At 24.9% G+C, this 25,474-nt stretch overlaps 4 protein-coding genes across 15 annotated transcripts in view; 1 reads left to right on the forward strand and 3 right to left on the reverse strand.

Moving 5' to 3' along the window:
- Positions 1–494: 494 nt before the first annotated feature.
- Positions 495–3,745, reverse strand: LOC108002941 (uncharacterized). The gene is made up of 3 exons (XM_017064950.3): positions 2,990–3,745; positions 2,238–2,535; positions 495–2,144 (listed from the first exon to the last, which is right to left on the reverse strand). Exons 1-3 carry the CDS (start codon positions 3,403–3,405, stop codon positions 495–497), a joined length of 2,364 nt encoding a protein of 787 aa, XP_016920439.1. The 5' UTR covers positions 3,406–3,745.
- A 562-nt stretch (positions 3,746–4,307) lies between these two features.
- On the reverse strand, positions 4,308–12,176 carry LOC108002959 (basic helix-loop-helix transcription factor amos). Of its 4 annotated transcripts, none has more exons than XM_017064978.3 (7): positions 12,007–12,176; positions 7,233–7,711; positions 6,276–6,412; positions 5,757–5,914; positions 5,455–5,566; positions 4,841–5,049; positions 4,308–4,678 (listed from the first exon to the last, which is right to left on the reverse strand). In XM_017064978.3, exons 3-7 carry the CDS (start codon positions 6,377–6,379, stop codon positions 4,572–4,574), a joined length of 690 nt encoding a protein of 229 aa, XP_016920467.1. In that variant the 5' UTR covers positions 6,380–6,412; positions 7,233–7,711; positions 12,007–12,176; the 3' UTR covers positions 4,308–4,571. The 4 variants fall into 4 exon arrangements, with proteins under 4 accessions (XP_016920467.1, XP_061934016.1, XP_016920458.1 ...); XM_062078032.1 differs by having other exon boundaries at positions 4,841–5,052; positions 12,007–12,154; XM_017064969.3 differs by lacking the exon at positions 12,007–12,176 and adding an exon at positions 9,516–9,602 and having other exon boundaries at positions 4,841–5,052.
- Positions 12,177–18,641: 6,465 nt separating this feature from the next.
- LOC108002892 (xyloside xylosyltransferase 1) lies at positions 18,642–20,780 on the forward strand. The gene is made up of 3 exons (XM_017064877.2): positions 18,642–19,377; positions 19,458–19,931; positions 20,044–20,780. Exons 1-3 carry the CDS (start codon positions 18,988–18,990, stop codon positions 20,248–20,250), a joined length of 1,071 nt encoding a protein of 356 aa, XP_016920366.1. The 5' UTR covers positions 18,642–18,987; the 3' UTR covers positions 20,251–20,780.
- Positions 20,781–21,298: 518 nt separating this feature from the next.
- The window catches only part of LOC108003324 (cordon-bleu protein-like 1), a 66,602-nt gene continuing 62,426 nt past the window's right edge, over positions 21,299–25,474 (reverse strand). For all 9 annotated transcript variants that reach the window (XM_028669158.2, XM_017065510.3, XM_062078037.1 and 6 more), the window contains 4 exons: positions 23,672–24,894; positions 23,479–23,576; positions 22,324–23,413; positions 21,299–22,171 (listed from right to left, as the gene is read on the reverse strand). In XM_028669158.2, the coding sequence (XP_028524959.1) occupies positions 22,154–22,171; positions 22,324–23,413; positions 23,479–23,576; positions 23,672–24,894 (2,429 nt within the window). In that variant the 3' untranslated portion in view covers positions 21,299–22,153. The remainder of the gene's footprint in view (positions 22,172–22,323; positions 23,414–23,478; positions 23,577–23,671; positions 24,895–25,474) is intronic.

The raw sequence follows: 25,474 nt of genomic DNA on the forward strand, positions 1-25,474 counted from the left end.
TAATTATTATTTGAATTTAATTTATTAAGATAGATGCCAATATAAAATGCTAAATGTATTTTAAAGTCAAAATTGAAGTGCAAAGAATTAAGAACAATAAAAAATTATACTATTTGAAAACTCAGCACTAGAGTAGTTTAACTTAAAATTGTAGTTTATGAGTTAGAAATTAAGATTATTTTAATATAATTTCATTTTATATGATTAACCATTAATTAAAGTTACTTTATATATAATGTAATATCTAAACCATGTAAATGAGAATGATTGAGAAATATTTCTACTATCTTAAGGTTTGCTTGATTAATAAAAGAATGAAAGCATATTTTCCTCTCAAATTCATTCTCATCATATCCTAATTAAAATATTTTTTAACAATTACAAAAAAAATAAAATTAATTAATTTCTTGAAAGATAATTGCAAGATTCATTATCATAAAATTAAAAAAAATTAATCTTGCAACTACGCTAATTGTTCTATATGACATAATAATTCATGCAATTAAATCATTACAAGTTTCCAACCATTGTATACTCTGTGCAGCATCTAAGTTATCAATATAATTAGCCAAATCATCTTGATGAGTTCCAGTGGCGGCGCAATATAACATGGCCGTATCTTCTAATAATTCTTGTAAAGATTGTGTTTTCATTGTTGTTGTATCTATGCTAGTATTAACTGTCGAAGTATTTTCTTTCTTTTCGGAATTCATTATAGATGGTTGACTTATTTGAACCATATCTAATTGCTTTGGAATTTCAATTTTTCTATCAGACGAGATTTCTCCGGTTGTTTGATCCATTTTAAATAATGATTGTCCATTCAGAACTCCCAAAGAATGTTTTTTTTCATTAGAATTACTTTTTAGATCTTTCAATTTCTCCACAGTTAAGTGAAATCGCCGCCATTTTCCCTGAGGAAAGGTTATATTCACATTTTTATCCATAACACTTTCTTGGACATCTTGTTTCACATTTCCTTCTTTATTAGTAAGTTCTTTAATCTTAATATTCTTCATGTTATTGCAGAAAGTTTGATTTTCTATGGCTGGCTTTTTTAGATTACTTTTATTATATTCCGAAAGAATTTTCGCTATTTCTGAGGTCTCACCGGCACACCAAGTTTTGCTTATGCCACCAGACATAGTCTTAACGTTCACTTCTCTGCATGTTGTCTCGTAACATAATTTTTTTTCAATCGAAGATGATTCTTTTCCCACTTGAACTTTATTCTGTTGCATATTATTCAAAAGATATTTTGTTACTGTAAATTCTACTTTATTTCCTCGTTTTACAGGCGTTTGTTTTGCATTCAACTCTTCATTAGATACATTCTTATATATAGATGTTACTTCACCTAAAGTTTCTTCACTGGCAGGAAATTCTTCTGCTTTATTCACATTTATATTGCTTGTAAACGTTTTTAAAAGTGGTGTTTCTTTTGAATCAGGAGGATTTACTAGAATAAAAGGACTTTTAGAAGATCGTATTACTTCTTGAATCTTCATATGTCCTCCTTGAAGCGTTTTTAGATTGGTAAAAGCAATGGATTTCGAGGAATTAGCTATGTAAACCTTTTGAGTTGGAAACAAACGCGTTTTTGGAACCTGAGTAAAGCTCTTAACATTTTGTGGGAACATAGTAATTCCGCAATTATCAAGGAATTTGTTTTCTTCAATTGATTTTTGTAAATTTTCCTTAAAACTAACAGAGGATTCGCGTTTAGAATTCCGATCAACGATATTCGATTTAGACGGTTCTTTATCGATTTCTTTAGAAATATTAGATAAATTTTTATTATCGTTTAACATGTTTATCTTTCCTTCTACATTCATTTTATAAGTTGGTGTCATTACTTGTGAACAATAACCTAGAACGCAGTGAAAACTTTCATGCATGCAACTTTCAAAAGATTTATTCTTTTCGGACGATTCCATAGAAGGTTTTTTTGTATTCTTAGAATTGGGACAACTTTTATTAGATTTCGTTTTTTTGTCTCTTTTTTTTTCCGTAGATGAAGAAAGATAATCACAATGAGGATCTACGGATACCACTTCTATTTCCGGTCGATCGATTATTTCTCGATAAGAGAGACCATCTAAACTCGTAAAGTAACGTCCTAAATATTCTGCAGCTAGACCAATCTGAAATATATATATTCAATTAATATTTATATAAAAATAAAAATTACAAATAAATTTTATATATTTTTTTTTTTATATAAATTAGATTTTTACCTGTGGATGAAATACTGGTCGTTCATGCATACCATGAACTGGCCATTCTTTCCATTCTGTTTCATCTTTTAAAGTAGGTGCTTGATAAGTTGCTCCCACATTATACATTTTACGAGTAACAGATCTTGTGTTCATATAGGGCATTGTAGAAGATTTTCCACGTTTAGTAGGCTCAGAGTTAAAGAGCATTTCCTTCCGTTTTGCAGAAAGTAATCGCTGCCTTGGCCGAGAAAAATTTTTATCTGGTTCTTTTTTTGTAACACGTATAGGATTTCTTCTGACTTCCGTGGTTCCACGACTGTAATCAATTTTTTAAAAAATAATACAAAAATTACGATTAAAATATTTTATATCTTAAATATTAGAATCTTAAATATTGTGATATTAAAAATATTATAACTCGAAAATTTATTTAAAAAATTTGAATAATTTGAATTAAAATCTTAAAAAATGAATATTTTTTTCTGTTAATTAATATTTTAAAAAATTTTGAATAATTAATTACCTATATACGATATATATATATGATAAAAATATTTTTAATGTATAAATTCTTATATATTATACATAAATTTTGTATATTATGAAAGATAAATATACTATTCATTATAATAAACTATTCATTATAAGACTATAAAAAAATCTATAAAACAAATGACATTATTATCGTATTCCATTTTCTATCTGCTAAATATTAAATAGAATTTGTAAATAAAAATAAAATCCTTAATTTGATTGCGTTAAAGACCTACTTTTTCCTCGTAGATCGATAAATCCTCTTAACTTTCGTTACTCCATTACTTGAAGTCGATCCGCCACTACTGATTTCCGTTGAATCCCGCACGTAATCACTATCATCCTTATATCTCTTTTCTTGTTTAATAACTATTGTTCCTGGAGGCAGCTTTTGCAAAATTTCTATGCCCTCATAGTAATTCTGTGCTACATTACCTAGCTCGGTCGATAACGATCCCAGATCGAGTTGCTTCCGAAGTGCCATTTTGGATCGTTCGTCACTCAACTCGAACACTCGTTCATCCTCTTGTTTCTCATCCAGTTCTTCATCTTGCTGCTGTCGTGAAGTTCGATCGTTTTCTTTTCCTATCACAGCTATCACGCTCACGTCATCATCATCCTTGTCATTAAAATTTTTTTGTTTTGATCCCATTTTCTTCGAATCTTCTATTTCGTTTTCTTAAAAAAAAAACTTATTCGAATATTTGTTAGAACACATAATTTCTTTGTATGACTTGTTGAACAATATTTTCAATAATCTTGATAGTATATAAATATTGAAATCAAAAAATATATATGTAAAATATATTTTTCAAAAAGAAAATCAATCATCGGGGGTTATGTCAAATTATATAAGATTTTCTTTTAGTAAATATACTATTATATTTACTAATAGTCTTGAGATTTCTTGGAAACACTTGTCAATTAAACGAATTTCTTCTTATTTAGAATGTGGTTAAAGAAAATCTAACCAATAAACTTGCTCAGGACACGTGTCACATGCTTTTGTTTCCAATAATGGGAACAATAGTGTCATCTGGTAATAAGATCTTGTGTTCAGTAATACTGTGAAATAGGATATTATTTTGGAATTAGATTAGCTGATCGAGAGTGCGCTGTGAACCTTGCTGTTAGTTATATATATCTATTGAAATATTGAATTTTTATTTAAAATAAATTAAACTTTATAGAAAATATATATAAACTTAATATCAATATACATTTAATGATCATTTCATAAAATATATTTATTATAAAATTATACGTAATTATTTAGAAACTATAAGAAGAAACAAAAATATTAAATAAAGATTATTTAATTTTATCAACTTTTAATTATAGAATAATTATAAAATATTCTAAATATAAATTATTAAAATAAAATATATTTAATTACTAAACTTTCAATATATACAATAATATTTACAATGATAATATAAGAATTAAAAAATTGTGATTTATTTTGAAATTTAATTTAACTGAAATTTATATATATATATATAATAATTTTAAAGTAGAATACTAGGAAATTTAATAAGAAATTAAAACACAAAATTATAGCTTCTTATAAGCGCTTCTTTTATTCCAAATAAAATACTAAAACTAGAATAGCTATTCCCATTTTACATGTACACGCGTGTACGTTTATTATATAATTATTTATATATAGAAATACGAAATATAATATCATTGTTCATATTGCACGTCCAGACTAGAACTGAAATGTATACATATGTATTTATGTATAACATCTTTTGGCACTCTATTCAATTGGGATTTATTTACAAAGAAAAGGGAAGAAAAAATTTTTTGCATATTTTAGTTCATATTGTCTGTCGTTAGAGCGAGTGTAGTTAAGACTGATCGTCGATTTGGATTCACGCCTAGATTTTCCCAATTTATCCATGATAAACGTGCTGTCAAATCTATAATAAAAAAATATTTAATTATAAATAAAATTATAAATGATAAATAATACTCATTATTTCATTTCAAATAAATTATAGCTTATTTTCTCAAATATTTTCATATTTGTATAATTTTTACTAAATATAAAATAAATAAAAAATTACAAAATAAATTCTCACCGCTGGTATTCCATTCAGCACGTTCCCCATTTATTTCTCCTCTAAGGCACCTTTCAACGTAAGTTAATGGATCAAGCCTAGCAGCTAACACTTCTCGAAGTAGTGCAATGTATGCTATAGCCAGACGCAAAGTATCAATTTTGGACAGCCTCTTTTCGTATGGAAACGTTGGTACATGTACTCGAAGCTCGTCGAAAGCCGAGTTGATGCTGCTAAAAATCGCAATCACACTGACAATCTATTTCACATCATTCATTTCATTCTCTGATTCTTTTTGTTTCATATAATTTTCAAAACACTCAATATAATTTTTCGATTGAAAGAAAAAATTCAAATAAAAAAAAATTCAAATAAATGAATTTAATATACTTATTTTTTAGACATAACTTTTTTAATAAATTTTATATTATAAAAAAATATCGATAACTTTTAAACTTATAATTATTACTTATATGAAAAATAATATTAGTTCACTTGCAGTTATTTATCTTACTGTTATTATTAATTATTATTAATATTTGTAATTATTAATTTATAATTATTAATTTTTAAAATCAAAAAGTTAAAGTTTTAAAATTATAAAATTAGAATTTTCATTGAGAATAATTTCTCACCTCAGCATACGTTTTCTCTCACGTATGTTGGCGGCATGTCGTTGAATTCTATAGGGACTACCATTTGGATAGTACCCCTCTTCTACACCATTTATCTCTGTATCGTTATGATCTAAAACAAAAGTAAATGAAAACAAATTAGATTTGCCAATATTAAAATTTATTTATAAATATTATATTTTATAAATATTTTTTTTTTATTATCAATTTCATTCTAATTACTATATACATATATTTTAAACATTGAAGAAATACTTAAATATTGAATTTAAGTTTTTAATTGAAATTATTAATCGAATTACCAGGTGTAGAAACTGGCATATGATAATGAAGAGGAGAATGAGTATGTGAGGAGGTGTGTGCAACGTGTTGAGTGGATCTACCCGCGTAAACACAAGAAGGCAACTCTGCCAGATCTTCCTCGCTAATATCACTGCTTGGGCCCACGTAATATTGACTACTATAATTTTATTAAAAAATCTTTTATTTTTATTTATTTAAATTATTTATTAATCAAAATGTGCATATAATATGTTTTTTCAAATTATTAATTTTTGTTATGTAATAAATATGTAATAAAATTTATATATATAATAATAAATAAACAATAATTTTCTTAAAACATTATGCATCATTAATTTATATATAAATATAAAGATAGAATTTTTAGAAAATAAATAATTAAAAATAATTTAAATATCAATTTTTTAAAAGAAATTAAATTAAACATAATAATAATAATTAAATAAATAAATAAATAAAATTTATTTCGATTCTTTATAAAAAAATAGAAAAGATATAAAACTTCACAAAAGTTTCACCTAGTGCAGGCCACAGTAGAATCGGCCGCTCTGGAAGTAGTACCAACACGATGTCGCATTCTCTGTCCTCTATCTTCGTACTCGTAACTTGAATGGTTCGCCATAGATATTCTTTCTTCTTACCAGCTCATTAATAACTTCAATTTTCAAATTAATGTACATTTACTACGTATAATCCCAAACTTTCATACTTTTAAAGTATAATTTATATTATCAATTTAAATGTGGAATAAAAACTAAAAAATCACGAAAATTATAAAATAAAATTTAATAGTGATAAAAATTAAATAATTTTGAATCTTTTTTAATATTTTTATATATTATAATCTATATTTTTTCGATATAATTTTGAAGAAAAATGTGCATTTAATAAAAATATTTATTTAATAATATTGTGTTACTTAAAAGATTAAAAATTTTAAATATAAATTTATAAATGATATAGGAAAATTGAAATTCAATATATGCAAGTTACATACGATCTTAAACGCAACTAATTCAATTAAAATTCCCAATTATTTAATTTTTAATCTATCTCTTATTAATCTTTATCATCTTTCATCGACATTTTCTATTATTTTCTATTATCATCCAATTCGACATTCTATTTCATTCAATTATTTCTATTTTTAAGATACATTCTTTTATATTAAAATTTAATTTGATAAAAATTTATGACATGTAAATCTAAAATATTAACATTATTAAACCAATTAATTTGATTTCAAATTTTCTACTTTTATTAGAATTATTTAAATATTTACGGCAAAATTAATATTGGCTTGTATTTTGTTAAATGAACCTTTTTTATAATCTCATAATATCTTTCACTAACTATAATACACCAAATCTGCAACTTTTCAAAATATCTATCCAACTTCTCTTCAAAAAAAATTCACTACTAAAAATGTCTATATCAATTATAATCTCAATTCACTACTAAAGATAAGTATCTACCTCTCAATGATAATTTTTCCTTTCAATTAATTATAATTAAGATTAATTTCCCAATTAAGTCTCCCAAGGATCACTTCACAACGGTTGGATGAAGGGAACCAAGGATACACGAGAACAGCAAAGGAATCAGACTATCCTCAGTGTCCCTGGGGAGGCTGCTTTATATATCGGAGGTTGGTGAAGCGGTAAGGGGATGATCGATGCAACCCCTGGGCGGAGAATCTAGCCAATCCTGAACGTTCCAGAGTGAAACCTATCTTCGACCCATCCAGCCATTGGTGGATCGTTCAACGAGCAAAGTGCAAACCCCCAGAGTTCTGCGGATTATTGTTACTGCCTGGTCTAAAATTTTATTTCTATCGTTTTCCATCCTTCTACCATTTGGTACCTTCAGTAAAATTCAACGGCATCCTTCTTCTTTTCACAATTTTGTGAAAATTCGACCAACCAGGAGACATTGTAAGAACTCTTCTTATAATCTGAAAAATTTCGATAAAAAATTATTTTTGAATAGAAAAGTTTTTATTATATATATAATATTGTATATATAAATATTGCATATATAAATAAAATAAATTAATGATCATAAATATACGATAATTCTTTTTAAGTTCTTTTTATTTATAAAAGTTTTATAATATGAGATCCTTTGAGAAAAATTTATTTAAGGAAATTGGTTTTTTTATTTAATAAAAGATATATTTTTGACATTTATTCTCGTTTTTTATCGAAAAGAAAAAAGTGCTAAAGTTTAAGGAAGATATTTTATCTAATAATAATAATTATCTAATAATATCTAATAAAATAAAAATGTTTATAATTATTTAAAATTTTGAGTTAAAAATAAAAAACATGTTGAAAATCTTTACATGATAATGACGAAATTAAAATGTTAAATATAAATAAACCATCATATCTATTCGAAATAGAAATTATTCCTGATTTTTAGTCAATTTCTTGATGTATTTGATTGAATTTTTTAATGTCATTTTTTAATAATTTATTTAAAATTAATTTTTTTAAGAAGTTAAAATGGAAAATACAGTTAGAAATTAATTTTGAAATATTAAAAATAATTATTTTTTTAATTGTTGATATATTTCATTTTTTAAAAATTATATAATGTAAAAGATATCATTAATATATAAAATAACTATTAATCAATAATTCAATAAATTAAATCATTTAATAAATTTAATTATTATATAATATTATTGTTAAATCAAAAAAGTACATTTATTGTTATTTTACTATTTATTGTTATTTTTTTATATTTATTTATTTATTACATCATTGTAAATCATAAATATAGTTTCCCAAATTATTGTTTTTATTTGGTTAAAATAGATAATAAAATAAGAAAAAAAAAATATAATTACTGGGTTATTAATTACAAAATTATATATCATTATACTCATGTTATTTATATTAAATGAAGCATAATCAAGAAAAACTGACAGCCTGAGAAAGAATATATAGCATATTGTAGAAAGCAACGAATACATAGCTTCCCCTTTATCAGCGATCGAGCATCCCAGAATGAGAAAGAGAGGTTATGCGACAGAGTGCTGAATGGGCCAATATTCAAATGAGACGTGTTTAACGGACGCACAATGAGAAATGCGGCGGCGTTGGTGATGATGCAATTATGTAAGGTGTTAATACGATCACAATACCGGTTTGCTAGGGTTCTACCTAGCTAACTGGCAAAGTTTTGTCGACATCTAGGTTGAAAAACGTGTAACTGCTCGCTAACAGTCTCAAAGCGAATTACTATTGTCAATCGTCAATATATCTATTATAGCAGATCTGCCAACATAATTAGGATTAACCGTAGAATGTATGAGAACAAATATTTCGAATGGAAGAATCAGAAATCCTTTTCATATTTCGATACTAAATAATTGAAATTTAACTCTAGCTAAACTTTAATAACGATAGTTAATGGATTAATATTAATAAAGAAATTTGGTTTTCATAAAGTTGTAAATTTTTATTTTATAATTATAAATTTTTAAATATAACATTTTTTATATTTAACTTTTTAATTATAGAAAATTTAAAAAATTAATTTGATAATAAGTAATGAAAAAAATAAAAAAAGTTATTGAAAAAATAAAAAATAAAACTATAAAAATTATTAAAAATAATCATGATAATATTAAGGTTAAGTTATTGATTAAAATATTAGAACAAAAAAAAATTCTAAAGTAGAAACTGTAACATTTATCCATGGTTGATATTGATAAAATCTTCAAATATTTCTGAGCAGAGAATACACACCAGATGCGATTCAAGTGTTAGTTTTACGAGTATCAATTCGCAAATGTTCAGGAGCGTGCCGTTTCGAGTATCACCATGACAAATTTCAAGAGAGTATTGTATCGCCACAAACGATTATTTATCTCAATTTGTCTCATAGGCGGGGAGAGAAAAATTTTCGAAATCGAGTTCTTGAACATTTTTATTTCTTTTATTTTAATCCATCTACAAGTTATAAGAAGATTTTTTAACTAAATAAAGTTTTAATAAATTATTATTTATTATTTATCTAAATTATTATTTAACTTTTAACTTTTAAAGTTTAAAAAACTTTGATGATTATTAGACTAACTTCTTTTTTATAACTATTTTCTCAATTTATATCATTAGAATTCTTATCATTTTATCAATACAATGAAGCACTCTATAAGCACTATTATATTTCATCTTCTTCATTCTTGTTTATGTTATGATTTATGTTTTTAAATAATTAAATCATCCAATTAACCTATAAGCTATGTACATACATATATGTAGTTACATACAAATATATAAATAAATACTTACGTATATTTTTTTTCTTTTTTCTTTCCAGATATAAAAAATATCAAACGACTATAGATATCCAAACATTTAATTAGCGATTACATTATTTCTAAGGATCGAAAGATCTCTGTCAACATCAGTTCTATCAGGATACATATACATATACAACTGCTGGAACAACGGGATACCATACCAACCCTTCGATAATAGAGATTTCACACCGCGGGCCCTATTTCGATTCTCACAGTAGGGGTCTCATACTCTATCGAATATTTATTGTCCAATCAATGTATACGTTAATTTAATAAACGTATGGTCAATTTATTTTCTGACAGAAGTGGAGAGTGAAACGCGTGCCTCTAAGTATCTGTTTATAGTCCCTAGGGATCAATTTGTTTGCCAAATTATTTATTGGTCAAATACGCTTAGGTGGAAGCTGTTTTCAGTGATAGTAGCACCATTTGAACCACGAATATGTTTAAATTGCGGTTTGGGAAAGGTAAACTCGAGATTTTTCATAGTTCTCTCTTGTTCTTAAAGATCTTTGTTTAAATGGATCCTTTTGTATTAATTTTGAATGCATCTAGAATGAATATAAATTTATTGTTAATAATTTAAATTTATAATTACAAGATTTATAAACAAAATTTAATTACTGATTAATTTATATTTTTATTTTTCATATATTTTTCATATATTTCAAATATTATTAATAAAGTTATAGTTTATATTATTATATTTTGATAATGATATTATATTTTAATAATGAAAAATCTGGAATTCAAAAACAAATTTATGTCTATAAGAAACATATTTTAACTTTTACATCTATTCAAAATAAAATATTCTGATAATATGTTGAAAATATCAAGATATCAAAATAGAATAGAATAAAACTTTTCATGAAAAATTTCTTATTTAATAGAGATCTGTTAAACATGACTCGACGAATATAGAAATGAAGTTCAATTTATATTTAATTATTATTATTAATATTTAATTATTAATTATTCATGATGATTTTCATATAAAGAAGCAAAAGAATATTAATATTTAAAAAATTAAATCTTTTCCCCAATATTATGTTTCTTAATTCCATAATTTTTTTGAATAATTTTTTATTCTTTTGTATATTTTATTATCATTGTTCAAAATTAATTTTGTGTAAAATAAAAAATTATATTTAATTTTGATTTTTATTTTTAAAAAAAATATCAATTATTTTCATAATGTAACTGATTTATACACATTTTTTTAATCAGTTCCCAAGATACACTTAGTATTTTTTCTTTTGAAAATTATCATTAAAATCTTTTGAAATGGTGACAAGTCGCCGAACCAGCCTAGAATGAAATATGCGGAGCAATGCAATTGACGTCCACTGCCACAAACTGTGTGCAACGACGCGACACTGAATTGCGGCCTATCGACGGTCTGATGTTGAAAAGAGAGCAGGATGGAAAAAGAAAAGAAGTTTTGAACAAAGAGAACTCAGGAATATACGAGGAACAATTACAAAGAGAAAGAAGAAAAATGACTGGAAAAGATAAAAGAAGAGATTAGAAAAATATGAAATGAAATAATTCAAAAAAAAATAAATAATAGAAAAAAATATTAACAAAAAGTGGAATAATATTATAATAATAAAAAACTTGTATATTATCCATAGATCTATTATATTATGTATTAATCTATTATATTATGCCTATAATTAAATTATAATCTAAATAGTATCTAAGAATACAAAATTTTAATTTGTAATTTTAATTTCATTATCATTTAATATTAACAAAATTTCCTAACCTCTTTGATGGCTATTTTACAATGTCACAGGTATACCAACTTATTCAAACTAAAGAAATTTAAATCTGTTCTTATTCTAAGAAATTAATCTAATTAATCTAAGAAGCGGAAATACAGGAAAAAGAAAATAAAAAAAAACAAAAATACAGTGAAGTGAGAATACCTATATTTCCTTGTCTTCCTTGTTGGCTGCCACTTTCTAGTGCCCCGAAGTCGTCCCATTGGCAGTCACGTGCTGAAGCGTGCCTTTTGTCATGGGCTCGGTCTCTACTTCGTTCCAAACGGAGGGAGGATCGTAGAGATTCAACGTGTTAGGACACGTGTACCAAATAGGCTTGGTGACCCAAAGCCTGTTTGCTTCAACCAAGAACCACCGTAGAAACGGTCTAAAGCACAATGAAGCGTGGTTCTTTAACTGTCCTCCATTGGAAGGATCAAAGATACGAAAAAAATTAAATGGTTAATACATTTCAACTCTTTGTTTTTATCTTTTTTATCTTTTATCTTTTATCTTTTATTTTTTTCATCTTACTGAGTTTTGATAAAAATTTATATATTTTAATTCTATAATCTGTTATAGATAGATAACTTATATTTTCATTAACTATTAATTTCCTTTATTTTTTTATTCACAATCTAAGTTTAACTTAGATATTCTTAACTGTTACTGCAAAAATTTGAATCAAATTATTTAATTTTAGAGTATTTCTAATTTTTTTATTTACCAACCAAATTCAAATCTAATTTAAATAATGATTAATTATTTAATTATCTATATCATTTAAGAATTAAATCAATCTTAATTCACAATCTTTTTGGTTTTCAATATTGAATATTATTAAATATTGAATATTACTAAATATATCTATATTCTTAAAATTAAACCACAAGAAATTGACTGTAATCCCATAGTATCGAAACTCTGTCGTTGCTTCCTTCACTGAAAATTCAATGCTTCGTGCGATTGTTCGCACGCGTTAAAGCTACCGAGCGAAAACGTCAATTTTCCTGCACTGGTTATCGGTGTTCACCTTCGGCGATGGAGGACCATTGATTGGCACGAAAGGTATCCGTTCGTCACGACGGAGTGTGAAAAGCAAAAAAAGGAAAAGACATACTCGAGTGTTAGCGAAGACAGAATATGAAAGACGAAATGTGTCAAGAAGAAATGAACAGAAATGGATATTCAATTTAACTTGATTGCGTATAGGAGAAAAAAGAATTAATGGCACATGAATTTCATTTGATAAAAGATAATGAAACAAAACCTAAGAGAATAAGAAAAATATAGAAAGTTTTCTTTCCATTATCAAGTTTTATAATCTTTTATTAATCTTAATATTTTTTTTATAATTGAATTAATTGAAATAATTACTAACTTTATACATTCAAATTCACTTTAAATTCTGTTCTATCTATCTATCTATCTATTTATCTATCATTTTAATTATTATTTTTAAAAAACTTATTTAGAATTAGAATTCTTAAATTATATTTAATATCTTTTAAACAAATTTTTAAAATGTTTTCAGTAAGTTTTAAGGAAGTCTCTCTGCTTCATGATTGAAAAAAGAAAAGAGTTTAAAAAAAAACTATAGTATTGGTGAGATCGTCATGGAAAATTGGCCGTGCAATTTTGCTTAACACTGTCGATATAAACATACATGTCGGAATTAATGATACACCGTTTAGTTACGCGTCAGTTGATTTTCCCAGGGCACTGCTTTTGTGCCTAATATCAGATGAGGGAAGCAATGGGGCACTGTAACCCGCCCGCCCGTACTCTTCAATATGTCACTGTGGCTAATTTTAGGGGCACACCGTCGACCACCGACGACAAAGTCGATTTCTTTCAGTGGGTTCACATCCTGTGACCGATTTTCACTGGATTTATTTTGCCTCATTGGAATACTTGAGAATTTTAGTTTCATCTTGATTAAAATCAATAATAATATATCTCCTGGAATGATAATAAAATTGAAAATTTAAAAACTAAAATTTACTTTTATTGAACTGTTTAAATTTTAAAGTAGCTTTTATAATTTTATTCATAGTTATTATACATAGTAAATAATTTTAGTTATTTTATTCATAATTAATAATTTTTATTAAAAAATATTATGATTTTGAATTAATTATTATAGATTAAGCTAATTTTTTTTTAATAATTTTTTATAATTTACTTTTTTATAATGATATTTTAAAAATTATTATGGATTTTAAAAATTAATAATATTGTAAATAATAATTATGCATTTCATATTAATATTAGAATTAGTATACAGTAGTTAGTAATATGAAATACATTATAATATTGCAATAATAATATATATCTATATAAAATAATACTAAAATATATATTATAATTAAATATATTAAAAATAATTAATTAAAAAACTTATATAAAATTTCTTTAAAATAATTTTTATAATTATTTTATAATTATGTTTATAGTCATGGTCTATAGTCTTATTTTAGATTAAAGACTTATATTTTAATTTTTTTTTCAATAAAATAATAAATGCTTTAAAAACTATGCTTTAAAATCTGAATATTAAATTCGTCATATCGAAAACAATCATGAAAATGATGACTATCAAAATGAAAATGATTGATTATCAAACAACAATGGAACAGATTCGAATGTATTGAACGAGTCAATATGTTACATAATTGTCAGATCAGTTAATTACCTCTCTCCAGGCAGTATCATTTCCATCTTGTTCCGTAATGAGATAATAAATGACAAAAGATGATTATCGATTTCCAAAATTAAAACAAAATTAAATTTTGATTCCGGATATATTTGCTGCAAATGGAAATTTAATCTAATGACATTTATCATAATATTTTACTATTATCTAAATAATAATTTGTATCTATTTATTTTTTGTTATTTTTTTGTTATTTACTATTTTAATTATGTTTTCTCATACAATTTCAAATTTTCATTTACATAATATATGTTATTACTAAATCTTCAAATCAGAGGATACAAATGTTAAATTTGTATATTAACCTCTCTCTCATTTATTTAAAAATTATCTATAATTTTTTAAATAAGAGAATATAAAAATCGACATTTTAAACAATTTTTTCCTTTCTCATATTATGAAAATATTAGATTCTTTTTCAAATTTGCGGAATAGAAAAATAGTACAATTAAAATTACAAAGATGATATTATAACAATAAATACTAAGTATGAGGTACATCGTTATCATCATATAATTTCAATTGCTTAAGAATTGTTTTTTTATTTTATTTTTGCATTCCGCAGATTCGAAATATTCGTGAAATGTTTAACTTTGTTATAGATTGATATTGAAATATTTCAAAACCATCAAATCAATGAGAGTAGTTAATCTAAAAATTTATCTTATAAATATTATAACAAATAATATATAATTTTAATATCTTTTCATTTCTCTATTTTTCAATTTCTAATTATATTATCAAGCATAAAGTTTTCCAAATCTATTAAAATATAGTAATATATAAAAATAATCTTTTTATTTAATACTTACCAATGTTCTGAATCATTTCTCTAAACTTGAAATCTAAACTTCTCTAAACTTAAGTTTGATATCAATGATTTCATAATTTTTTCCAATTCTATTTTTAAAATCTTTTAAATCTATTATTACTATTATATTAAAAATTCTCTCTATCTCAATGTCAATTTCTTTTAACCACTTTATAAATCTTCAAATATCTGAATAATCTATAAACATACAATATATAATATATAATATATAATATATACAATATATAATGTATTCAAATTATAAATAAATTATATAAAAAAAATTAAAAATAAAATTCTTATAATATTCTTTCTAATTGTTATTATTATTAAAGAATAATACTTTCAAAATTCATTAAACAGAATTAAAGAATGTTTCTATGTATTTAATGTTTTCGATTTCTTTATAACCTAACCTAACAAAAATAATTTGCACATTTATAGCAATGTAAACTGTATATACGAAATCAATAAAGTAAATAAAATAGCTAAAATGCTGGTTATAGAAAAATCTCATCGATGGAAGAGGCAATTAATTACGGAAGATGATCAGTAATTAACAGTAACTGGTGCCGGATAATGTTCATACGGCACACTGATACGGAATATACGACACACAGCGGCTGTGACTGACTCTTTATGGTGGGGTATGCTCGTGACGTGAATTATTAGCCCTTCGGCCCTCGAGACAGCCACCGGGGGTAGGTTCATGAACGGGCGTGGCTTAGCCGACAGGCGTGGCCCGGACGCCACTCTCGAAAAACCACCAGTCACCCGCTCTTGTGTACCATGGAGAGATACACGAGGAATTGATTCTGTACAGATATTTTCTTTCTTACGTGTATTCATTTTTTATAAAATGAAGATTTACCTATTTATTTTTTAAGAATTAAGAAGGCAATTGACATTATATGATTTAACTTCTTCAAATTTTTAAAAAAAAATAAAGAAATTTAAGTTTAATATAATATTAATATGTAATTTAATTGATTATGCAAATCTTTAGAAATAACTTTTTATTAAATATAGAATATTTGAATATTAATAGAAAATGTTAATAATGTTTATGGAATAATGTTTAATAAAAAAAAAGAAAGAGAAATATAAAAAAAAATATTGTAAAATTTTTTTAAAAATTATTCTTATACTTTTTTAGTTTTTGAAATTTTAAAAAATATTGAATTATGGAAAATAAATATTAAAGAAGAAATATCATATTATAAAACAATAAATTTTAATTTTTAATTTATTTGATTATATTAATTAATTTTATATTTGATAATTGGAAAAAATTTAAAAAATCTTAAAAAAATAATCTTTAATTTAAATCTCAATAAGCACTGCCTCAGTCAAAAATTCATAAACAATTTAAAATAAAATCTTTTCCTGTAAAAGATCATGATTTCCGTGTTTGACGAAATCATAGCAGAAGTTCTACTAGTTCAAGGTGGTTTCCAATATCTTGTACAGGACGAGCAAGTTATACAAGAGGAGGAAGAGAGTTATGAGAATGGAGGAGGGAAACAGACGCAGAAAGAGACGGGTCGAAATGTTGGGAGGGAGATGAAGCTTCGCCATCCTCCCAAAGCTCTGTGCTCGCGTTTGTACAGTGGTAATGGGCTGTCAGAAGCAGACGTTCGCTGCTCGTGCCTTATATACCAACACCATTACGCTGCTCTTGGGTCGGTTTCTATCGGCTTGCTCGTATTATCAACCCCTCTGATTGCGTTCTTCTCGTCTCTCCCTTCATTCCTCTCCTTCGTAGCCCACCCTTCAACCAACCGCTTCCTTCGATAACGTTTTCCCATCATTGTCTAACTATATATAAACTGTATTCTGAATTTGGAGAAGGATCCAAAATGGAGAGCAGTTGGATACATTTATATACATTATATACGTTAACTGTTGTCTCTTTTATCTTCATATATCTTTTATCTTTTGAAAATGAAATTTTTTATTTTTATGTCTTAAATTATTTTATAACTAACTAGATAAATTAATTAAAGTTTAAACAAAAAAATAATGTACTTAATCATGATATTATTAGAAATATTTTTAAACTCATATTGATTTTTAATATCTCTGAATGTATTAATGTATAGTATTTTTCTTATATAAATAATTTGGCTTTCAATTATTTTGTTATACTCATTTGTCTTTTTATATTTCATATATGATACATATATTTTAAATCTAAATTTAAGAAATTAGAAGAGATATTAAAATAGATGATTATGAAGATCAAATTTTAAAGTCATATTTGTCAATACATACATAAATTCAAGATTATAAAAAATCTTATTTACATATTTGATAAAAGTTGAATCAATAATCAAAACATTCTATTAAAAATATAATATTTTCCATTTGAAAAATTGTATTATAATAATTTTATTTAATTTTAAATATGGATATATGATTGAAGTTATTTCTAATTTCATTTATTTTTAATTCCTTCGTTATATGAACAATGAAAATTTTCACTTGAGAATTCGATTCATGCCACGTGTTCATCGACTATCCCTCAATGTACCTTTTCCTCCTGCAATAATCAATACTGCGAGAGGTTTTCTGCATAGGATTGCTGTTGGTCTAAATTTTAGCATGGAAAACAATACGGATAAAAAAAATATGAATTTGTCGAAGTTGTGTCCTTGAAAATTCATTCATCCCATGTAAATTTTTTCCAACTTTTCATAAATTTTCACAGTTTTTTTTTTTCAATATTATTTTCCTGAAAATAATATTAAATTTTAGAATTAAACATGCTTGTAAGAGATGAAATTTTAGATTACAGATCATATTAAAAAATAAATATTAAAATCTTCGTTTTTTTTATTTTTGCATTTAAAATTAAGAAACTTTTGATATAATATTTATATTTCTAAAAATTACTCTTTAAGAAATAAATAAATAGATCTTAATTAATATTTTAACATCATTAAAACATTTGATAAATAAATATTTTGAATATTTCTATTGAAATGAAACACTAACTATTTCTATATATATAATCTATAGATATTATTTGATCAACAGTACCATCTAGTAATCACTATTGGAACTATTATTTACAATTTTATAACAGCGGGAATTTTTAAACTTCAATCTTTCAATCAATTTTTTATATTTTAATAAAAATTTTATTTTATTATTGAATATATTTAAAATATTATATAATACTTTAATAAATCAATTAAAATTTTATAATATATATTTATTTTGGATTTTTGAAGGATTCATAATAAATCATAAACTATAAATTTCATGATGGTATATCTTTTGTGCAAATACTAAATTAGCTATATCAACATTGCATTGTTTTTGTTTTCGATCTCAATATTACATTCAGTATTTATTTTTATTAAATAATTTGTGATTTCTATAGTGCATATAATAATCAATAATAACAATTTAATATAACAATAAATAATAACTATATAACTTAGTTTAATTATGCGTTCAATAGTGATAATCATTTAATTGATTTTAGAAAACTTCAATAACATAACCATATAATATTGAAGGATCAATGTTCTATCAAATATTTTAATATATTTTTTTTTTAAAAATCGCTACTTCGTGTACGAAGAAGACTTGAACATGATTGGATAATTAAATGCTTTTACGCAAGGTGCTCATCAATTTGACGCTTCTTGCTTTAATTCTTATTTTATTCTATTGTTATCAAACATCAAATGGTATACATTTGACATTGCACGGTGAACAAGAAAATGCATCGACTATTGAGTCGAGAAGTTCTAGCGATAATACGATTACCACGTCAATGTTATTGTCAAATAAAAAGATTTATTATAATGTCTGGTGTATATTCACAAAAGTTGCTAGTAACTCTCCGATGAAGCGAAAATTTAAGATCTTTGCAGAATCCTTATTGAAATTATCTTCTGTTGATATTGCATTTCATGTTATGACTGATAATGATAGCAAAAATATTGCTGAGAAAGTTTTGGGAAATATTCTTTCATCCACTGGGAAATTTATGAAAGTAAAAATGATTTTATTTAAAAGATTTTGAACTTTTGAATTTTTCAAAATTTAATTTATTTTATTATTATATCATTTTAGATACAATATTACGATGTACATGAGTTAGCATTACAATTGGAAGACATAGTGTCTGTTATGTCTCCACACTTTAGCAGCAAACCAGGAACTTATTATTCAGATGCATTATTTTTCCTGTCTTTGGGTCTACATCGCATAGCTCCAATTGAACAAAGTGTTGCAGCAATGTTTGATGCTGATACTAAATTTCGTAAAGATATCAAGGAACTTTTTGAAGAATTTAATACTTTTGGAAATCAAGCATTATTTGGTCTGTCTCCAGAACTCACTCCAGTTTACAGACATGTTTTATATCTGTATCGTAATAAACATCCTAATACATTATTTGGAGAACCTGCTAGTTCAGGTGGTTATCCTGGTTACAATAGTGGAATGGTACTTTTTAATCTTGATAAATTACGAAATTCTACAGTTTATGATAAAATTGTAAAAAAAGAAAGTGTAAATACAATGACTTCAAAATATCACTTTAAGGTAATGGATTTTTTTTATATAATAAAGATAATCTATATTTGATTTATATACTATGATAATATCAATTGTAAATATATATTACAAAAGTGTTGTATTTTCAATTTGTTTTTAGGGTCATTTAGGAGATCAAGATTTTTATACTCTTTTAGGCATGGAAAAACCTGAATTAATTCACACTATTGATTGTGGATGGAATAGGCAATTATGTACATGGTGGAAAGACCGTGGATATGCGGATGTATTTGAGAATTATTCAAAATGTGATTCAGAAACAAAATTATGGCATGGAAATTGTAATACTCCTATACCTAATTATTAATATTATATATTATAATTATATTTTATGAATATAAAAATATCTATCTATTAGAATGAAAGTTACAAACTATTATTGTTAATGCAATTGTAAAAGTTTAAAAATGGTACTTGTTACCATTCTAACATATTTTTGGAGTCTGTGATTCTTTAATAGTAATACATATCTTCCCTTACAGTGGCAATATTAAATATATATACATATTAGTTAATAAATTTGTTTGTTAGAATTAACTATTTTTAAATATTAAACAATATATTATATATTTTATATTACATATATATATAAGATTTAAATTGAACAAAAATTACCAAACATTATTTTTCAAAATTTTATACTAACTGCCAGATTCATGTTCTATAATATAATAAGTGCTATTTTTATATAAATATGAAATTATTAGAAAAAAAGTGAATTGTATAATTTTAATTTTTTATGTAACAATAACTTATATTTTATTTGCAAATAAAAATATTCAAAAAAAAAAGTATGTTCATCAATGATGATTATATATATTATTTTCTTTAAAGTTATTTCTGAAGCAATAATTATTTAAATAAAAACCAATGATTTTTTTAAATTTTTAATGGAATTTAAATAACAACATATATAAATAAAGGTATCGCTATAATATATTTTTACGCAAAAATAATAATATTAAATACAATATTAACACATCGTATGCTATTTACAGTATAGAATACGCCCTTGATGATCACCACTTGCCATAAAAATATTTCTTTTTAAAGATCATAATTCATAAAATAAATATATATCTCAAATTTAAATATTAATAAGTAATCATAATATTTTTTTCATTGATTTTTCTGGACTATTGTTAATATCATATTAACAAAATAATATATTTTTTCATATAATGGTTAAAATTAATATCATTATGAATTGCAAAAATATGTTTAATAAAACGAATTTTTTTTCTCTTTTTTTTATTAACAATAAATGTTGCAAGTGCAAAAAAATTAAAATTATTTATTTAATAATCTTTCATTGTTTTATGTAAACATGAAATAAACAACGATTTCTTTAATTCTGTGAACACACATTCGAAATATATCATCATAATTATAATTATTTTTAACTTATACAACTGACCAGATTTTTTTCTCCTTCTCAAAACAAAAAAAAAATTATCTTTCATAATTATACATAATATATCCTAACTGTATCTAAATTCGTTGTACGATATGTAAAATAAAAGATGTCACCTTTGGTCCCAGTGATAGAAACTTAATGTTAATCGTAAATAGGAAGTGTTAGTCAACATTGACTCAATCATTCACACCTAATCTATTTTCGATTCATTTTCTATTTAGATTAGGACTGAATGGCTGATCGAACTAATAAAAGAAAAAAAAAAACTTAACAAAAATTGCGTAGACTGCGTCATACAATGAGCAACAATGTTTCGAAAACAAATCTAAATAGGTCCATTGACTATTTGGACACGAAAAATTCTTCCTATCGCCTCAATATATAAACGATATTTACATCATCGATATTTTTTTTATTGACAATTCTTTTTTTTGATAGTTCCGATTTTTTACACGCGATATTTACATGTGAACGAGTAACATGTAAGTAATAACAAGTCGATTTTTACATAAATCAAACGAATTATTAATAGAATGATTTCAAAGAAATTATAGGTTGGATAATCGAGAAGAAGAATAAAAATAAGAAACAAAAATAAATGATCATTCGATCACGATCAAAAAATATATATATATAAGATTCTTGTCCTCTTGTTCCTCTTTTTTCGATAATTGCCAACCTTTTCTTTATCACTCAGACTATATGACATAAAGCACCAAAATATCTTTTTAAAAATGCCAGTTCTTCTCGGTATTATCTTCAGGTAGGATCATTTTTTAACTTCTTTCAGAAGTTAACATCTTTCCGTTGCCTGCAATTATAAATTTTTGAATTAAGTAAATATAAGGATAAGAATTTTTTAATTTGAATTTTTGAATTTTTGAATTCATTTTTGTGAAAAAAATTGAATTCGAAATAAACATTTTCTATTATTACAATATTAATTATTATTCACATACTTACACTCTTTAAGTTTTCGCGACCGCCAAAATTTCGAATCGATTCTAATAAAATGTCTCGCTGATCTATTTGAGCAGGCATGGATTTCGGTCTCGCGCTTTTCAAAGTTACACCTGTTATTACCGGCATTGTAGGAGATCTCGGAACATTATTTGATGATTTCTTGGAAAATTCTTTAATATCATCTCCCTTTATTTCTATCTTTGTATCTTTTTTTAACACATGGACTTGTATTTTTTGATCTTGATCTTCTTCTGATTTTAAATTTGAAAATTTAAACCCTTTTACAACAGGCATTAGTTGATTTCCTTTCAAATTTATGCCATTTCTGAAAATCAAATTATTTTGATTTTGTGTTGAATTGACTGCAATTGATGTAAAATTTTTAGGTTTTAAACTACTTTGGTAGACATTTGTTAAACATTGATTAAGATTATGCCCATTTTGCATGCTGCAATTATTTTGTTGAAACTCCGATCGTTGAATTATATTAGGTTGTTTTGGCTTCGATCGAAGACAAACATCTTGACCAAATGCTTTCGTTAATTCTTTAAAATTCACTGGAGTGGTATCTATAACATTGCTATCTTTGTTCTCTGGAGAACTCTTTTTTAATTCTACTCCAGTCACAATTGGTTTATCATTAATAACTTTTGAGTTTGTGTCAATAATATTATTCGACATTGATTTTTTAAAGCCTGAAGCTGTTGTATGAGTAATCAATTTTTTGACTAAATCATTCGGTTTATTTTTGTCCGAAGTTGTAATCTCAAATTTATTTTTTTGCATTTTAATAGAAGTTTCACTATTAGAGGAAGTTTCTATCTCATCTTTAATATTATTTACATTAACAATTTTGGCTTGTTGCGTTCCAAATTTGTAATCTATATCCATTTTTATCTGGACATTGGCACTCGGCCGTTCAGACCAACTACCTAAATTGATTGTAGGAGGCCCTGAATAGATATAGCGTTTTGCATTTATTTTTGAATTCGTTTCTGATTCTATTTTTTTATTACTCGGTGCTGACTCAGGTTCACAAGTCGGAACGACATTCGATTCTTTCGAATATTCGTTAGACATGATTTCGGTCCTTAAACAAATTAAAAAATTATTATTTTTTAAAAAAACTTGTACTATGAGAAATTTAAAATTTACCTTTTTTCTTCAAATAATATTGTATTATTCGAATCTTTGGACACATTTTCCTCCGCCTGTTGAGCATTTTTCAACTGCGGCAAAATGCTTTTCAGCACCTAAAAAATATCATTTATTATGATCACAAAAATATCATTTATTATGATCACAAAAATAACAAAAAAAAAAAATTTAAAAGCAAAAAATTAATTACCTGTAAAGACTGTAATTCTTTTTCTTTGGTAGGATTTTCTTGCCGCTTTAAAATATTATCTCGCCATTGCGAGAACTTTTCATTATTTTTAGGCACAGTTATATTCAAATTATTAATGCTCATTGCTTTTTTCATTCCGGCATCATCCATTTCCGTATGTTTAACATTTTTAATATTTTTGTTTTCATATGTATTTCCTTGAAAATTAGGTTTATCACATATAGACATATAACTTTTGGATCGCTGAATATTGCTTTTTTCGTTGCCATACTGCCATTTCTGCAAGGATTCCATTTGTATCTTTGGTTCCAGCTTTTTAGTATTATTCAATTTATCATCTTCTGTAGCTACTTTTTTTTTCCCTTGTAAAGTCCCTATATTGAATTCTTTCAAGTTTTTATTTTCATTCTCATCCAAATTACTCCTATTTCTAGATAAAGTTGCAAAAGATCTAATAAATTTATCATCAGAATTTTCTTGTCTGAATTGTTCTATTTCTTCAAATATATTCAAATTTTTCTGTTTACTATATGTCGTAATAGTAAAATTTGATAGAGTAATATCTATAGGAGCAATTTTGGAAGTTGAAGAATTTGATATTTTTTTAGAATCTACATCATTTACAGACTGGGGTAAAATACCTATCTTATTTTTTAATTCATAAATCACTTCCTTTTTAATATTTGACTCTGATTTTTGTTCTTTATTTAATTTTTCTTGTGAATTTGATTTCTTAACTTCATTTTCTGATAATTGTTCTTTGTTTTTTTGTCTTTCTTTTTTTCCTATAATGTTTTTTAGGTTTTTGTTTTTTGAAGTTTGAATTGTTTTTTCTGTTTTCGTATCTATCAAAGACTCGGATATAGGAGTGATTGCTTCAAAATTATCAAAGACTGGAGATGCATTGTCTCTGAAGGCACTTGGAGGAGCTGGAAGTTGATATTCCCACTCAACGATAGATAAATCTTCTTCAAGTGTTGATACATAATCTGACGTATCCTGTTGTGAATTTATAGTTAAATTTGACGTACTGGTATTCATATTTAAATCATTAGGATATTCAGCATTCTTTTTATTTTTCTGTTCTGTTTCTTTGGAAATATCCTTTGACTTTAATTTAGTTTTTGCTGGAGCAACTGATATTTCATCGGGTAACGAAACGGAATTGGATAAAGTATCAAATACTTTTTGAAGCAGGACATCAGTCTCTGAGAGATCTGTATCTGTAATTTAATATTTTAATAAATAAGATAAATATTTATGTTGTATGAAATTAAAAAAAAATTTATTTTTACTTAGAATAATTAAAACAAATTAACTATGAAAACAAAATAAGAATTTCATGAAAATTTAATTATTATTCCTTTTTTAAATTCCATCACCTTTTTTCCTAAGATGTCAAACAATTCTTCAAATTAAAAATTAATTGTAAATTAAATATATTTGCATATTAGAAGTTAATTGCTTCAAATCATTTCTAATATTTTTATTTTTTACAACCATCATTTATCTTCGGATTACGATAATCGGATTATTTTTAAGTCTAGTAGTTTTTATGATCAATTCATGCAAATTTTATCATATGAGTGTGAAAGTGAATGAAATACAAAAAAAATTCATTTAAAATTGATGAGAATAAATAAGATTTAACACAAAAAAAAAAATTATTAAGCAGACAATACTATGTTTAAATCAGATTTGATCTAGTCATCGTCATCCGAAGTTAAATCTCATTTTTTTTATTACATTTAAAATAATTTAAGCAATAAATAATAGCTTAAAGGCTTATGCAAATGAAAATTG

Source organism: Apis cerana, linkage group LG8, assembly GCF_029169275.1.
Source record: "Apis cerana isolate GH-2021 linkage group LG8, AcerK_1.0, whole genome shotgun sequence".
Lineage (NCBI taxonomy): Eukaryota > Metazoa > Arthropoda > Insecta > Hymenoptera > Apidae > Apis > Apis cerana.

Coding starts and splice junctions, on each gene's coding strand:
- LOC108002892 (XM_017064877.2), top strand. CDS start 18,988: ATGCTTTTACGCAAGGTGCTCATCAATTTGACGCTTCTTGCTTTAATT. Junction 19,378..19,457: donor CCACTGGGAAATTTATGAAA/GTAAAAATGATT, acceptor ATATCATTTTAG/ATACAATATTACGATGTACA. Junction 19,932..20,043: donor CTTCAAAATATCACTTTAAG/GTAATGGATTTT, acceptor ATTTGTTTTTAG/GGTCATTTAGGAGATCAAGA.
- LOC108002941 (XM_017064950.3), bottom strand. CDS start 3,405: ATGGGATCAAAACAAAAAAATTTTAATGACAAGGATGATGATGACGTG. Junction 2,536..2,989: donor TATCGATCTACGAGGAAAAA/GTAGGTCTTTAA, acceptor AATTGATTACAG/TCGTGGAACCACGGAAGTCA. Junction 2,145..2,237: donor GACCAGTATTTCATCCACAG/GTAAAAATCTAA, acceptor TATATATTTCAG/ATTGGTCTAGCTGCAGAATA.
- LOC108002959 (XM_062078032.1), bottom strand. CDS start 6,379: ATGGCGAACCATTCAAGTTACGAGTACGAAGATAGAGGACAGAGAATG. Junction 5,915..6,275: donor TCTACTGTGGCCTGCACTAG/GTGAAACTTTTG, acceptor ATAAAATTATAG/TAGTCAATATTACGTGGGCC. Junction 5,053..5,454: donor GAGAGAAAACGTATGCTGAG/GTGAGAAATTAT, acceptor TGCGATTTTTAG/CAGCATCAACTCGGCTTTCG.